General features: G+C 45.0%; 1 protein-coding gene across 2 annotated transcripts in view; it reads left to right on the top strand.

Moving 5' to 3' along the window:
- Positions 1–18,098, top strand: part of Vps13 (vacuolar protein sorting 13C) — a 209,788-nt gene that overhangs the window by 54,940 nt on the left and 136,750 nt on the right. For both annotated transcript variants that reach the window (XM_037423426.2, XM_037423425.2), the window contains exons 25-27: positions 4,206–4,291; positions 5,070–5,307; positions 8,074–8,190. In XM_037423426.2, the coding sequence (XP_037279323.2) occupies positions 4,206–4,291; positions 5,070–5,307; positions 8,074–8,190 (441 nt within the window). The remainder of the gene's footprint in view (positions 1–4,205; positions 4,292–5,069; positions 5,308–8,073; positions 8,191–18,098) is intronic.

Below are 18,098 nucleotides of genomic sequence, written 5' to 3'. Positions count from 1 at the left end.
GCGATCGCACTGAAAAGCTGCATGATCGCAGGTTAAAAAAAAAAGTGCGAACAGGGCTGAAGGTCATGAGGCGCCTGTTATAAATTTTCTGTTCTCGTGCCATCCCTCATTGTTTAACTTCCAGCGCATTTGTCAGGATGAGAAAAGGGAGAATGCAAATGCAGCGTGCGACAAAATCTTTTTAACTCCGCACGTAAAATTTTTGTAGAGGCGACTTTGTGAGGCACTAAGCTCCTTTAGTGAATCTATTGCATGGATTCTTGAATAACGGTTGCAGGGCCCCTTCAAGAAAACACTGGTTTAATTGGTGAGGTGATAAATGTGGAAGAGGTGGGGTGCCTAATTAACGCTGTTTTGGACCTGAAATTTTAGCAGGAAGTTTAGAAAATTTGATCCGATGAAGGTTTCTTAGCAGCCATAATTTCAGACATTCTTGTTATTGACCACTGCAGGGCAGATATCTAACTTTTAACTTGAAGGGAGCACGCCCTTGTCTGCCACATCAGTTGCGCTTTCACTGTAGTTGGAGGAGGAGTGGCTAAGGAAATGGTATCTTTCCCTTTCACACATAAAGTTTTGTCTGCAACACCTAATTATGTATGCCAATACAATTCGGCCTCTGCATTGCCTGATAAGACAATTATAAAACACCACTTTGCCTCTGCTTCATCAACCTACCCAAAAGGAAGCACTTTCGTGTTGCTTTCTCATAAGAATATGCTGCAAAATCCTCTCCAACTTTTCTTTTTTTGCAATTTTGTTTCAGAGTGTTGAAAAAATATTCTATTTCATTTACACCTATACTTCAATATTCTACATAGAAATCATTGTGAGTTGTGCAACTAGACAAGACACCTGAGAAGGGACAGACGAGAACAGGTTCGCACTGCCAACTCTGGTAGTGCACGCCTCTTCTAGTCTGTTTCTTCTCGTGTGTCCTGTCAAGTTGCGCAACTCACGATGGTTTCTATGTCAAAACACCAACTTGCCAAACAGTCAACTCTTTTAAAGTTCAATATTACAATTTGTTTGACACCCAAAATATCGCTATTGGCACTGCTAAAAAACTATAGAGTACATGTATTGAAGTGAAAGTGCACCTCTGGTGCTTGCGACAAAGCTGTTGACGAGCCCTTAATAATAACACAAAGACGTTGTGAACTGATCATGCTGCATCGATATCTAAAATTTTTAGAAAATCTAGACCCAGTAACATTGAAGAAGAATACCATGTGGTCACAAACATGTGCAAATGAAGTGCCTAAGAACTGCCTACAATATTGCTTTCAATTGAAGCTTTATAGCTTTATGGCAACGTAGAACATGCTTGGGTGAGGCCGCATTTTAGCAGAAACTTTTTATATGATCTCTAGGAAAACCCTGTGCTCTCCCCACACTCTGGCCTCATCTTGTGTGCAGTACTATACCTACAGATTGAGATGGTACAATTTAGACCTAAACAACGGCCATGCTTTCACTTCCACTACCTTCAGTTCGGGTCGTATCGATGCAATTTTGATGCATCGATATGCATCAAAGTTGTTGTGGAGTGTAACCCTCAGCTTGTGTTGGAGTGCAACCCTCCACGTTGTGGAGTGTAACCCTCAGCTTGCAGCTATGGCTACCCCACAATATTCGATGTTTTTTTTTCTTTTTGAAACAGCTCCTGCTACACATAACCTACACATAACCGAAAATTCAATCGGGTTCATTGGAACATGACATGGTTATCTTGAGCAATTACGCATACCATTCTTTGTAGTACTAAAATATTTCATTTTGTTTTTGAATCAATGAATACTGTACATTACTTTTTTTGTGCAAGTTTTTCTCACTTGCACCTCTAAAATGAATGAGAATCTCTACTTAGTGTATTGAAAGTTCCTACTCTTTGGTTGCAAGGCCCCTCACTTCCCATTCTTTTTGAGCTGCCACTTTACCTTTCACAGTGTTGCTTGTTAGTAAAGAATGCATATGGCAGCACCATACCAAACTCTGATCATGATATGCTGCACTCAATAGCATTCTTTTACACTGAAAAAGAAGCTGCAGATTATTGAAATTGCCAAAGGTTTGGGAACAGAATCACTGATTAGCGATATGACATAGCCAAATAATTCGACCACAGATGGAGCTTCCTTTTACAAAGATTAGGGCATTGTGATGTCCAGCTCCTTACAACGATTAGTCTTGCAGAGTTCAATTGGGAATAAGCATTTGCGGGTAAATTGGTAAAAAAAGGTAATTAGAATTTTTCTTCTCACCAGGCAAACACATGTTTTTCCTAAAAGCTTGTTGTCTTGTAACTTTGGCACCTATTGTAAAATATTTTAATTTCTTATTTCTCCTGTTCTAATTATTCTGCCATATTAATGATCCTCAATCTCTGACTTGCTAGCTAAGCAATGCATGCAACCTGACTGCACATTATTTGATGCCGTAATAGCTGCACATTGTATGAAAGAAGTAAGTGCACCTTTGACCTAAGTGCCTGGAAAAGTCTGAAGCTTCATAAAAGCAGTTTCTCTGATTACATTAACTTAAATTAGTATGCAATTGAGCCGACATACAATGGCCCGACTTGACATGAACTTTTGCTTGAAACAAACGATACCCGCTTGATTATGGCAATATGCTTTGTTTCACTGGCACAAAATTGCAATTACAACAAACGTCTGAGCGCCACAGATTGGTTACAGCAAACAAAGTCGGCGCTCAGACGACTTTCTGACTTTCGACCATCGATAGGTCATCCCTGCTTCTGCTACCCTCTAGTTGTCACTCTCTGTGACAGTTTTTTGTTATGCACCCTTGCGTTTTTTGTTCCCCCTGCTACTCTGAGCCTAGAAACGCTGACTCTGAGCACCCTCATCGTCAGGCGACGCCTGGGTTTTCACATTTTCTAGCTGCCCCGCCACGGTGGTCTAGTGGCTAAGGTACTCGGCTGCTGACCCGCAGGTCGCTGGTTCGAATCCCGGCTGCGGCGGGTGCATTTTCGATGGAGGCGGAAATGTTGTGGGCCCGTGTGCTCAGATTTGGGTGCACGTTAAAGAACCCCAGGTGGTCGAAATTTCCGGAGCCCTCCAGTACGGCGTCTCTCATAATCATATGGTGGTTTTGGGACGTTAAACCCCACATATCAATCAATCATTTTTTAGCTTTTATCAATCTTTGGAGACCGGTCGGTTGACTAGTCTCCCCACAGCTTTTGATTGCTGGTCTTGGCGTCGCTGGCATAGAGTGAACAGCCTTCAGCACCTCTTCCTGCTGCTCAGCACAACGTCAGGAATGCAGTCGCTTGGCTTGGACGTAATTATTATAGGTGCCATGTTGTGGAGTGCTTGCTCACAGCTGTTTACCACCCGGTTGCCAACTTGCCGCTTCGGGTTTTCCTGTATTCAGCTGTGGAGATGAAGGTTCTGTGGGCAGAGCTGACAGCTACCTGTGTGCGAAACTGTTTTCGCGTGGCTGACTTTGTCGACATCGGACCCCATGCCGAGCCTAAAACTTCCGAAAGGGACCACTGCGGTGACGATTTGTGTAGCGCATCGTCGACTTTGACATAAGAGGGTGGAACATCTGCTAAGATGATTTCATTATGGCCTATGATGATGCCGACACTGCAGAATGGTGCACGGATGAGGGCATGGTGAATGAAGTGCATGGCAAAAGCGATTTGATTTGTAGGAATCGAATTACGACGACGACGTATCAGTTGGCGCATTAATAGGGCCAGACAGCTTGTATATGCCAAGCACTTTGGCAAAGAGCACGCTGCCGTTTTAAACTCAAGACCAATCACTTCTGCTCTTCGAAACGCGCTTATTATGAACTTTTTGCAAAAAAAAAAAATAATTGCGTTATCATTTGCAACTGTTTCAAAAGCTGTATTTCATTTACTACGAACTTCGGGATACAGTGAATGATGCTGCGTCAAGCTCAGGTTCGTTATAAGCGGGCTCGACTCGCGTATTATGACATTACTGTATCATCCTAATGGGTGTTACTTCCACTAGAACTGGACAAAAGCTTGATTGTGTGCTGTCCGCACTAATGCAGTACAAATAGAGAAATAAATATTGTGCATTCTAAATTTGATGATAGCATGGAACAGAACAATTATATTGTGCACATGAGCATTTATTCAGCACTTGTGTTGCATCTCGGGCAGGAATTCATCGTAAGCCTTTGTTGTCACTTTCCAGCTCCCAACCGCCCTGGGCCACTGAAAATTCTCGACTCTACTGCTGATCCCGATACGGGAAGCACAATCAGCCTCGTAATTCTGCAGGTAAAAATGTTTGCATTTGCAGTGTTTGTCCACACCTGTTTAATTCGTTTATCGAGGCTGAAAAGGAAGCGAGACTCCACCCTTTTAGAGTAGCAGAGACATATTGTTGAAGGACATACCTTGCTGTTGTCAGTGCTTCATAGCAACATATGCCAGCTATGGATGGTGTTGGAAAACATTTTCGTTGATGGGACACAGTGACTTGATAGTGTTAAATGCGGTTTGAGAGGTATTGGCGATCTGCCGATAAATCAAGATCCTGTAAACTTGCATTCCTTTGACCTGATTCGTTTGTACACTAGTTACGGTGCTCCACTGCCGACCCAAAGGTCACGCGATTGAATCCCGCACACTGTGGCCACATTTCAGTGGAGGCACAATGTACAAGATTATATATACAAGATTAAATTGCGCATCAAACAACACCAGATAGACATTTTTGGAGACCTCCACTAAGGGGTTCCTTATAATCATATCGCGGTACCCATATAAAACTATGGTGTTAATAGTGAAGGCTAGATGCAGTGGCAGTGTTACCTTAATTTTATTATAGGCAAAATAAAAACTGCCTACCCCCTCTCCTCCTTCGTTCTAACAATGTATACTTTATTTTTGTAGGGAAGAAGGGGCATGGTTCGGTGGCAGTCTGTAGAATTTAAGCCAGTCTATCAAAAATTGAATTACAAAGTTAAGATGGATGCTTTTATTCGTATTGGAAATTTAGTTGCGCAGGTAGAAAAGCTGGTTTGTTTCTTCTTCCATCTCTCATTTCTTGTAGACAAACAAGAAGCACCCGGACTTTGAATCTTTGAGAGGCTCGACACTCCAGAAAGTGACCCTGGACATCTCTGAACTGGTGCTGATTATGCACGAGGAGTCTATCTGTGCACTGGTGACGCTGTACACTCACTTGAATGAGGAGCTGGGCTCCATGGAGAAGGAGAGCAAGGTGTCAGACAGCCAAATTAAAGCCACCACTGCAGCGAAACCACTGGGCAGCAAGCCTTCTGCTACAGGTGGGTTCCAACTTAAAAAACTGGTTGATTGATTTAGTGTGTGAGTAAAACAACGAATCGAAGAATGTGGTAGAGGCCTTTGTCTTGCAGAGAGCGTAGTCAAGATGGTGATGATGACGGCAGTGTAAGTGCCTTGAACCATGTTGCTGACATGTGCTTGCTTGCAATACATTAGTAGCTTGAGGCACCTGGTTGCGCTCTCCAAGGGCAGATGATTGAAGAAGTCCACTGAGTCAAAGGCGCCATTTTTATTTTGGCAGTTTTGCTTACCTCTGTGCCGCCCACAGAAAATGTGGAATTTTCAAATATTTTCATTTTGCCGATTGTGTGAGCTCATTTTAAAGAAATATGCTTTCGTTAGCAGTACAGGGGTGGAACAGCTGTGCCATTTGCACCATTGTCTGCCAAATTTGTATACCTGCGCCAAACCACCCCTGTTGTGCCAAACTCATTTATCAGTGCCACACTGTGCCGCAGCGCTCGAATTAAGCCACATAGTATGACAGCCATGAAGCCTCGTGCCCTAAAACATGGTTGAAACATTATGCTTTCAATTTGATGAAAATGGTTATGATTTTCGATTTCATAAAGGCTGTGATTAGCTATGGAGGTTGGGTCAGCAGGGGCTATGGGTCATGGGAGGAAAAGAAAAAGCAAGAAAAAAAGTACACCAAGAGGCAATGTTTTTAGGCTGCGTCGATAAGAGAATTTTTTCTTCCTGGCACCTCTCCTGCCGCTCTCTGGGCCATTCCTTTTTTCTCCATGATCTTGGCCATTTCAATATAATCATGCGATACGCTCTTCCTAGGTGCTGTTGATGTGGCATTTTCATGGTTTTCTTTTGTACGTCAGCCCTATAGATGCATAGTAGGCCCTTCATTGATTTGCAAATGCTATACCTACGGGCTAGTGGGCACCGTCTGTACTTGCAATAGGCATTCAGTAGTATGTATTTTCGTTTTCTTACGGCACGGTTGAGGCATGCACCAGGAACTGAAGCAGGTAAGCAGTTCAGAAAGCGAAACACATGAGGCCCAATTATACTTCGGTGATGTGACCTGCTCTTGAAGGCGAAGCTCAAGCATCCTCCTTTTCTTTTTACGCTTGCGATCTTTCGCTTTATCTTCGCTTATGAGGAGGATAGTTCTACATTTCAGTACCTTCCGAAACTTTTCAAACCTTTCAATGCCTGGCTAATGCCTTTCAGCACACATTAGCTACGTAGCCTACATATGTGGCGCATAACGAGGTGCGTTCGAGCTTTGCAACCTCGCGACTAGTGAACACAAGGCTATGTTTAGCTTCGCACGCACTGAAACTGCTTTTCAGTACAAAAGATGCAGCAAGGTACTTCCTTTGTTTTACTCGGAGGAAACAGCCAAAAGGCAAGCATATTTCTCTAGGCATTGTACTACCTAGCAGCAGGACTACAGCCGTTGGGAGACAAGCCATATAAAACTGAACAAAAAGGACAGCATGGAACACATGTACATAGATAAATAAGGAAATTCCGCAGTGTAGCTCGGTGTTTGCTACATGGAGCACTGGACAAATGCTGCTTCACACGTGCTGTGAAATGGTGCTACATCTGCTCTAAGCGGTTTATCTATCTGAATGCTTCAAACTTCCTCGGAAAGGTTTTTTGGCTAATCCAAGCCTGCTACGAAAGACGCTTCTCTGCTCTGAGAACTGCTTCCGAACCCGTATACAGTCAAACCCCGCTACAACGAAACTGACGGGGCGCGGAAAAAATTTTGTTAAAGTGAAAATTTTATTGTAGTGAAATTGAAAAAACATAACTGACCTGAGCTAGCGAAATAAAGGAATTTTCACTCTCCCAAAATTTAAAAAGTGTCAGCTCCTCTCTTTTCTTTCCCAGCAACGTCACGACGTGCTCACCCATGCATAGCGACGACATGGTGAAAAGCACGCTGAAGCTACGTCATAATGGCTTTCGGGAACGAACATAACAGTTGCGCTAACACGAGTAATAGCAAGCCAGTGGCAATAGCAGGGTAGTCTCATCGCCTTCACTATCGAGCAATGATGGCCCTCGTGCTTAGTGAGTGGCCACGGTTTCTCGTGGTGCCAACACGGGTTTTAGACTTCGTCGACATGTTTTTATGGTCCGAAAATGCAGTGAAATGTTCAAGATTATATTTACTGTATGGGAATAAATATTTGAGCATGGAATAGCATCATCGAATTTCGTTGAAGTGGAGTGGCAGAAGAAAATGCATTCGCTGTGGATAGAATACTTATGCATTTACTCCTATGAACTGCTGATGGGGAATTGAGAATTTTCCGATGTAGTTGAAATTTTGTTGAAGCAGTATTTGTTGCAGTGGGGTTCGATTGTATTCTCCAGCTCGATTATAAAAAATTCGGATATAACAAATTATCGAATATAATGAAGGGATGAATAGCTTTTTCATAGATACAGTGTTACAATAATCAATAATAACAAATTTTCATATATAATGAAATATTTTCGTGGCAGGTGCAAATTTGTTATAATGAAGTTTTTAGTGTACTCTCTTCCACCATCACTGTAATAGTGTTTTTTTGAGGGATTGTGCAGTATGTAGCAGTGTCCTTCGAGGGGTTATGCGGTATGCAATAGCAATCGGGGTGCATAATTTTCTTGTTGGTGTTCATTAAACACTGTTAACCACCACCAACTAGTGCAATCTATCGCTCTGCTAGTTGGTGTTCTTTTGAGAACGGTGAATGTTGACAATCGTGGTTTTGCATTAACTCTTTCAGGCTTCAGAAAATCATCGAGCAACGTGATTATTAGCATGGATTTGTTCGCTTCGTTGTCTGGTTTCGCCCTGGAGATCTGCAACAAGAACAGGACCATCTGCGACATTTTAGTCCGAGGTACGTAGTGCAGTGACAATTATTGCTGTATGCACATTGTAAAAAAAGCCAGGAAGATAATGTTGCTGTCAGGTTTGAACTAATTCACAGTTTGTCTGAGGACAAGAGACAGGTCTAGCATCGACACTGCTAGGATTTAAGGGGACACATGGGCTGTGGAGACCAAGAATGTCGTCCAAGAAAAGTTTTCTTGATTACGTTCTTGAAAACTAGGCTTGTGCGAATAGTGAATTTTAGGTTCAAAGCAAATTCGAAGCGAATGGTGATTTTGATGAATAATTTCGAATTGAATTCGAATGATATTGTTACGTATACTAAGGTAGCTTAAGGGGTGCGGTTTTTAATGCGCACCGAGTCCATGATCACAGTATGATGATGATCACCATTCCGCCGCCCTGGTTCGTAACCACTCAGGGGAATCGTAGTAGAAGCAACGTCGTCTTCCTTTTCTACCCGCGCTTCCCTTGTTTTTTCTGGTTGTGACACTTAGTATCATTCCTCCTGTCTCAGACAAAGCCCTCCGGGTGAGTCATTCTTGTATCCTTCGTGTAAACGGCTTCAGGCGGGCAACATGTATCATCTCTGTCTTGCATGAAGGTCGGCCACTAGTAGTGACACGTGCAATTTCATAGTTGACCTCGCTGAGACGATTGCCCCGCCACAATGGTCTAGTGGCTAAGGTACTCGGCTGCTGACCCGCAGGTTGCGGGTTCGAATCCCGGCTGCGGCGGCTGCATTTCCGATGGAGGCGGAAATGTTGAAGGCCCGTGTGCTCAAATTTGGGTGCACGTTAAAGAACCCCAGGTGGTCGAAATTTCTGGAGCCCTCCACTACGGCGTCTCTCATAATCATATGGTGGTTTTGGGACGTTAAACCCCACATATCAATCAATCAATCGCTGAGAGGATGGAGTATCACGAACGGACTGGCGTAGTGTGCCAGTAGCTTTTGGCTCAAGCCACGTTTGCGTATTGGGGTCCACACCAACACTAGATCACCGTGGGCATAGGTTACATGCCGGTGTTGACTGTCATAGTAAGTTTTGGAGGACTCTTGTGCTGCCAGTTTACGTAAGCAGGCAAGTCGACGTGTCTTCCGCATGACACAAAGTTTCCGCAGTTGTTAAATTGTCATCTACGGCAAAAGGAAAAATAGTGTCCAGCGTATGTCGAGGTGAGCGAGTGTAGAGCAGATAAAAAGGGCTGTAGCCTGTCGTTTTGTGTTTCGTCGTGTTGAAGGCGTACGTGACGAATGGTAATACTTCATCCCAGTTTTTGTGGTCGGAGGTGACGTACATTGACAACATGTTGATGAACGTTCGGTTTGTGCGCTCGGTGAGGCCGTTAGTGTGTGGATGATACGCAGTTGAGTGTCGAAACTTGGAGGCACACAAACGAAGTAATGATTCCACAATATCAGCGGTAAATTGTCGTCCACAGTCACTTATTATCACACGAGGTAGCCCATGTCGGAGGTTGACTGAATGCAACAGGAACTCCGAAACCTGGACTGCCGTGGCGGAGGATAAGGCAGCGGTCTCGCAGTACCGCGTCAGGTAGTCGGTGCATATAATTATCCACTGGTTACCTTTTGAGAAGCGTGGAAATGGTCCCACCAGCAGGTCAAAGCCGACCTTTGCAAAAGGGGAACTGAGAGGCTTTACGGGTTTCAGGTGACCAACTGGACCCGAGGTGGGCCGCTTGTGGCTCTGACACTGCGTACAACTGGCCACGTAGTTTTGATTTGTCTTGCTAATTTTCGGCCTATAGAACTGCTCTTTCATGCGACTAAGTGTTCGTGTGGTTCCCAGATGGTCAGAGGTGGGGTCATCATGTGTGAGACGCAGAACAGACATTTGGAGGGACGCGGGAACAACCAGCAGAAAGTGGGCGTTCATCGTGGACAAGTTTCTCTGGTAAAGAAGACCATTTCGGACGCAGAATCGGCCTTCGCCTAATGAATTTCTTGCTCCAATGAAGAGAACTTTCAAGTTTGGGTCATTACGCTGCTCAGTGGTGAAAGTCACGGCATCGGGAAAGCCAGACTACAGAGAAGCGATAAGGTGGTCAAAGTTATCGGCTTCACAATCTGTCATCGGTAGCGGCATCCTGGAGAGGCAATCCGCATCAGCGTGTAGACGGCCAGTCTTGTATGAAATAATGAAGACATATTCTTGCAAACGAATGACCCATTGTGCGAGGCGGCCAGATGGGTTTAAAGGTTGACCAGCCAACACAGGGAATGGTGATCTGTGACGATAGTGAACGGGTGACCATAGATGTGTGAGCGAAACCGTTATACGGCAAATACTACCGTTAGGCATTCCTGTTCGGTCACTGTGTAGTTGCGTTCAGGCTTGCTTAAAGAACGACTTGCGTACACCACAACGTGTTCTTTCTTGCCAGAACGCTGAACGAGAACGGCACCGATACCGATGCCACTTGCGTCTCTGTGAATTTCCGTGGGCGACGAAGGATTGAAGTGCCGAAGTATTGGCTGCGAAATTAACAAACACTTCAGCTGGTGAAAAGCGGCATCACACTCGGAGGTCCACTGAAACTGGTTGTTCTTGCGTAGAAGGCTCGTCATGTGGTGAACGACATCCGCAAATCTGGGTATGAACCGGCGGAAATACGAGCACAGCCCGATGAAGCTACGCAGTTGTTTCACAGATTTACGACGCTCGAACAATTCAACGGCCGCTGTCTCATGCCATCTTTGTCGACGAGATGTCCCAACACCAATGTCTGTCGCTCGCCAAAGTGACACTTTTTTTAATTCAATACAAGGCCAGCTTTTTCAATGCAGTCGAGCACGAGGTCTAGGCAGGTGTTGTGCTCCTCAAACGTACGTCCAAAAATTATGACATTGTCAAGGTAACACATGCATATATGCCATTTTAAACCACGCAATACAGAGTCCATAAGTCTTTCGAATGTTGCAGCTGCATTACATAATCCGAATGGCATAACGTTGAACTCGTCGTAAGTCCATCGGTCATGACGAATGCCGTCTTTTCTTTGTCAGCTGCATGCTTAGAAATTTGCCAGTAACATGATCCTGTGTCAACGGATGAAAAGTAGGACGCGGAATGCAGGCAGTCTAGAGCGTCATCGATGCGCGGCAGTGGATAGACGTCTTTCTTGGTAACAGAATTCAGTCGGCGGTAGTCAATGCAAAATCTCCACGCACCATCCTTTTTCCTTACTAGAATGACGGGAGCAGCCCACGAACTTGCCGATTCCTGTATTATTTCCTTCTCCAGCATTTCTTGGACTTGCTCGTTGATGATCTTGCGCTCCGATGGTGCCACTCGGTAAGGTTTCTGCCTAATGGGATGCGTCGACTCGGTGTGGATCTGATTACGTATCCAAGACGCTGGGATTAAGGGCCTTTGGCTATTTTTAGAAAACTCGAACACTTTCGAGTGCTTAGATAGAACGTCGAGCAGTGTATGATGTTCGCTTTGGTCAAGTGACTTGCTGATCATTTGTAGTAATTCGGCATCCTCTGAACTTTCTAAGCCTAGATGTTCATTTTGGCTTGTTGCATCAACAAGCGCAACCAGCGTCATAGATGATTCGGGTCTAAATACTGCAAGTTTCATGCCGCCTGGCAAAACTGCAGGCTCCATGGAACTGTCCATTGTCCACACACCTGCCCGTCCATCAAGGACTGACACTATACAATGGGGAATGAGGATGTTCTTTTTCAGGCATGCCAAGGGAATCTGTTCGAGTGTGGCGTCAAACATGCCACAGTTGTTACTGGAACATGTCACGGGAACACACAGAGCAGAAAATGCAGGAATGACTGTGTCCACGGAGACGAAAAAGATGCATTCCTTCAGACAGGAATTTTCTAAGAGCGCCATTGGGAAAGTACCGTGTATAGAAAGGGGCCCACTTCTGTAGTGTACAATTATCCCACACTCACACAAGAAGTCGATACCCAAGATAACATCATGTGTAGACCGCGTAATAACCGCAAGCTCTGTGCAAAACACCTTGCCACACAGCGAGACGTCCACAGTACAATATTCCACCGCACACAACACGTCACCACTTACACCACGAAATGTCACCCCATTATTCAGGCAAAGCATCACTTTTGGTTCTAGCAGGTTCTTAAAATTTTCACTCATCACCGAGACTGTCGCGCCAAGTGCCATAGTGGTCACTCCATCGACAACTACATGAACTTTGTTCTTCAACATAAACGCTGACGGGAGTATATCTGTAGATAGCACCTGTGATCTCGCGGCCTCACCCCCACTGGCCGCACCAACTAGTTTTCCGGCGGCGGTGTCCATGCGCGTCGCCGTGGCGACGGTGATCATGGAGCACGTGGAGCTGGTGGTGGCGCCAAACTTCGATCAGAGGCCGGTGAGGGGTAGCGTGACCCGGTAGGTGTGCGTGGTTTCCGTGACGTGGAGAGCGCATGGTCGGAAGGTTGGTGAGACATGTACCAAGACTGTCGCTGATATGGGCGGTGGTCATAAAAACGTGCGATGTGACCAGGGACACCACAGTTGTAGCACACCGGAATTGGTCGAGGGGCACATGGCTGCTCAGAGTAGCGACTCCTCTCGAAAGGCATGGGATAGTGGTGCCGCCCTTCAGGGGCACTGTAGGCAGGCGGTGTTGGGTAAACAAGCGGGCGAAAACTTCGTTCGTAGTTTTGGAGGTAGTTGACGGGGGAATCCAGCCTGCCGTGTGCCTTGATATTCATAAGCGTCTGCTGCGTTGATCGATGGTTGCCATGGTGGAAGAGAATAAGGAGTCCCCACACGTTCTGGTTCCCTTCCGTATGCATCCTGAAAATCGCTGGGGAAATGATAGATCTGCTGATATCGAAGCAGCTCTTCTCTGACGATCTGCCGTATGGTCAAAGCAAGGTCGTTAGGTGGCACTGTTTCAGCACTAGCCACAGTGGGGACGTTGGACAGGCGACCGAATTTTGGAGAAATTCGTCACATCTTGAGGGATTCAAAGATACGACAAGTGCTTCATCACGTCCGACATGGAGTTCAAGCAGGCTTTCCTGATTAAGAAATTGTACGTGTCTTCAGCTATACCCTTGAGAACGTGTCCAACCTTGTCTTCTTCAGACATCCTTGCATTCACGATGTTGCACAGCTTCAAGATTTCTTCAATGTGCGTCGTACATGTTTCTCCTAGAAGCTTTGCCTTCTGAGACAATGTCTGCTCTTCACGTTTCTTCTTTGCGTCCGAATCACCGAAGAACTTTTGCACTTCTTCAACGAAACGATCCCAAGTCGTGAACATGTTCTCGTGGTTCTCGTACCACATGAGGGCGGTGTCAGTTAACGAGAATACAACATGATTGAGCTTTTCGTTCAAGTCCCAGCCATTGCTTCTGCTCACCCGCTTGTAGTTCTTGAGCCGCACGTCGTCTTCTCCTGAGGTCCCGCCGAAGTTTGGTGGCACTCTGTAGTACGGGACGGAACCCATCAGAGTTGGCCTCGAAGCGTTGGATGGCTGCTCTTGGGCTATTGCGATCGGCGAAGGTGGAACTCCGGCGATGCGGCGGCTGTGACAAAGTCCTGGTAGTGAAGCTCCCGCCTTTGGGTTCCTCCTGTCCAGCACCTTCCACCAAATTGTTACGTATGGTAAGGTAACTTAAGGGGTGGGGTTTTTAATTCACACCGAGTCCGCGATCACAGTATGATGATGATCACCATTCCACCGCCATGGCTCGTACCCACTCAGGGGAATCGCAGTAGAAGCAACGTCGTCTTCCTTTTCTACCCGCGCTTCCCTTGTTTTTTTTGGTAGTGACACTTCGTATCAATATTTATTTATTTCATAATACGATCAGCCCTCTCCTGAGGGCTTTGACAGGGAGGGTACAACCAAATACAAACCAACCAATATACATCTGTCAGGTTGTGGCATATGTATGACACATAAAGAAAGGAATATTTATCACAATCTATTTAAGGTGCACAATATTTCTTTTGAATTGAAATAGAGGCTTTATGCAAATGCCATTTTTTTTTTTTCGTTCAAAGGAAGTCGGAACAACCTTGAGTAGTAGTTTTGGTAGGATGCAAGTGATAACCTGTAAGATACTTAACATTTTAAAATTTATTATACTTAGAGCATATAAGGTGTCATAACAATCTTAATAAAATGAAGAATTCATTTGAGGGTAACATGTTCCTTTTAAGGGGCCCTGCAACACTTTTTCAAGTAGCCATGGAGCCAGAAAACATGCCTGTTTGCTCACAAATTTACCACCGCAAAGTTTCTAGAATCAGTCCAGTACAAGTGGAGTTCTAAAATTTTGTGGTACGCTGCAATAGCATTCTTTCTTCTCATCCCGACGAAATAGCTGGAAGTTAAGCAGGGAAGAATGGCACGGTGAAATAAAATAGGAAAATACATCACACGCACCTCGTGATCTTTAGCACCTTTTTTTTTTCTTTGAATACGTGGCTTTTCTGTGAGATCGCGCACGTACTCGTGGACAAGCGGCGGTTTCTCTTGGTGGCCCAGGTAATGACGAGCGCGCCTTGCTCAAATCGGCCAACGACTGTGACTTGAGCCATATATTCCTTCTTGGCTGTGACAAGTGATTTTTGAGTTTGTAGTGTCATTTGTTGAGGGAAGAAAGCAATCTTTAGCTTTGAAAACTTTGTTGTGAATTACACGCCGCGTGCTGCACTGTAATATTTGCCTCAAATGTTCTCGGTAGCCTCGACTACCGATTGGCAGCGTTTTCTGACCATGTTTAGCAAGTGTTGCAGGGCTCCTTTGAATTTGAAAGGGGGCTTCGCGGCAAAGCGAGTTTTTTCTGAATAGGTGCTTTCACGGCTTAGCACTTCTACAGTGCAGTGAAACAACCCTTACAAGTAGTGACATGCCGATTAATATACATCTATTCTTTCATTGAGAATAAATATTCGATAACTTGAATTTGAATCGAATCAAATTCAAATATTCAACTATTTGTTCGAATATTTGAAGCATTCGAATATTTGCACAAGTCTATTGAAAACTATTGGGTTTTCTTCATATGTAAAGCGTAAACGAAGAAGAAGAAACTTGTGTAGGTGGAAAATTGATTGTGCCCCAAATTCGTAACTCCACTGGGTATAGTTGCTTGCCACTCATCACCTAAAATCGCCAACTGCACTTTTAAAATCTTTATTTTGTTTTGTCTTTATGGTAGTCATGATACTGAATTTTGATCATCTGCAGAATGACTAGCTTTGATTTGCCTGCAAACTGTTTGCAGAGTGCAGCTCTGCTCTTATTGCATGTTATTAAAGTATCAAGCTATCTAATTAAATAGTTTTGTGTGGTTGAACGGTACTTTTTCTGTCATCTTTGGAAATCATAGAGGCAGCTTTGTGTAACCTGTAAGCTATGGATGTATACAGCTTCAGAAGGCAGGAGAGGCATCGCCAGGGCAACGGAAGCATGGCAGCCGATCCCTTCTGCCGACTAAAGAAATAGTCCCATGTTGCATGTGGCAACGTTCTCGAAAGGCGGGGTCACCGGCCATGTGACTTATGACATTGGTCTGCAATGCACGCCCATTGGTGAAGACGTGAAATACTGCACATCTCCAGCCCGTGTTGCCACTTATTAAGAGCCTTCAGTGAACTGTTGTGGGTAGTGCCTGTCCTACGTACGACATTTTTTTGCAACGCTGCAGAAGCTGCGGAACCAAAACCTGCCATCATACCAAAAAATAGTGCTGAATTTTACTGATAATTTTCTCATTCGCCTTGTCGAAATAAATACCGCCTTGTTGATTATGAGACTCACAGTTGTGTGAAGTTGTAGGTAAAATACAGTTTCTTAGACAGCACCACCTTTTCAGCATGGCCATTTTTCAAAGTAAGCATGGCATCTTTATTGTGAGTGGGTCAGTTTTCAGCCACAAACATGCTGTCTGGTTCTCGGATAAAAAAATATATACTCGTAATATGACGAGACTAAAATGTAAACTGAACAACAATAATGCCTCTCCCATTCAAATTTTTCTTGTATGCTTTTCCAAAAGCGTTAATGATGTGAGTCATGAAAATCAAAATCAGCTGCAAGCTGCCGTACTACTAGCGGAGTAATACAAATGTGTGGAAGCCCCACCTACGTAGCCTTTGCTCCACTGTTCTAGTCATGTATAGGTAGTACCAAGCATAATGATTACCAGCATAACAATTATAGAAATGTAGACAGAGCCCAATGTCCCTTCTCCTACCTGTACCCTTTAAGGGCCGGTCACCAGGTTTGACAAATTTGAGCTGACAAGTGCAGTGTGTACATGGGGCGTTCACGATCACGTCAGTCGAAATTTGCGATGTTACGCACTGTACAAATGGGTCAAATTTCAAGATGAACGCTGCTCTTCCTTCATTTCGCAGGCGTGCGCCCAGAGAATGAGGGCCTGACGTACACGTAGAAATCTCTCTACGTACACGGCAGTGCTGCGACGTTGGTCTTCTGCTTAGACAACGGTGCTCTGACATTGCCAAGAGTAGCACGTGACATAGGGCAAATTATTTAACACAGCATGTGTAGTTTATGTTATTTGTTGCTTAAATAAATTAATAAAACTTGAGATAAATCACCCCGCAGGGGCGCCTGCGCAAGTAGGCATTTGGTGTGTAGCGACACCACGGACCCGAGCTATCGGGGGGTTTAGACTCCTTCCCGTGCCTAGCCGTGCGTGGCTGAGCCGTGTCCGGGGAAAAGGAGATCCTGGGGGTTGAGTCGACGCAGGGTAATCGGACCTTTAAGGCCCCCCGGCAGAGGTAACACACCCCTTTGGCCCCGGCTTCACGCAGACGGCACCCTTGGGCTGACCCACTCAGCGGAAATCGGCAGTCGCCTTTTCCTATCTCTCTCCCCTACAACTTTGTCTTTATCACTTTTAGTCTGTCCTGTCGACTTCTCTCTTCTGCTTATTTCCGCTTTTTCCTGGCGGCAAGGGTTAACCTTGTGTGTTCACCCCACCTTGGGATGCCTCACATCGCGTTATAGTGGCGGTGTACAGCTGGCGAATGCAAGCAATTTCTTCATGTCTTGCAGCGTCCCCTCGTTGGGCTCGGTGGTGGGTGGCTGCCACCGCCACTGAACACACTCAGTATTTTATGGCCAAAAACTTCCAACCCTTTACTGATCGCTCCCTGAAGAGGGCGCGCACCGAAGCAAGCTTTCGGCTATTTCAACTAAACAAAAACAACTTTCCACGCTACCACGTTATCCACAGTGACACACCAGCAAAGCCTGTCAGAAAACTTTCACACCGTTTTTAGTTTCAAGGTGCCTAATCGACACACTTGGAACAGAATACAAAGCTACAAAAATGGCCAGTGGTGACTTTCTCGTTGAAGTTCGAGACAAGGAACAATATGATAAACTATCCAGTTTGAAGACTTTTGGTGATGTCCCCATCATTGTTTCAGCACACCGTTCAATGAACACATTCCGAGGAGTCATATCGGAGGATGACCTAGTTGACTTGACAGATGCTGAACTTCTTGACGGCCGGAAAGAAGAAAATTTTATTAATGTACAAAGAATCAAGATAAAGTGAAATGGCAAGGAGACTCCAACAAAACATATAATCATTACCTTTGGCTCCAGCATCCTTCCCGAAACACTCACAACTGGGTACACAAAGCTTCGTGTTAGACCATACATACCTAACCCGCGACGATGCTTTCAGTGTCAGAGATATGGTCACAGCTCGCAAAGCTGTCGTGGCCGACAAACTTGTGCACAATGTGGGGTTTCGGGTCACACCTCCGTTACTTGCACAGAACCAGCAAACTGCGTCAACTGTGATAGAAATCATGCCTCATACTCATAGTCATGTCTATTCTGGAAGAAAGAGAAAGAGATCATCACGTTGAAGGTGAAGGAAAACAT

This window comes from Rhipicephalus microplus, chromosome 4, assembly GCF_043290135.1.
Source record: "Rhipicephalus microplus isolate Deutch F79 chromosome 4, USDA_Rmic, whole genome shotgun sequence".
In the NCBI taxonomy this organism is placed as follows: Eukaryota; Metazoa; Arthropoda; class Arachnida; order Ixodida; family Ixodidae; genus Rhipicephalus; species Rhipicephalus microplus.
Note: the sequence above shows the minus strand (reverse complement) of the source record. Positions and strands in the feature narration are given on the sequence as shown.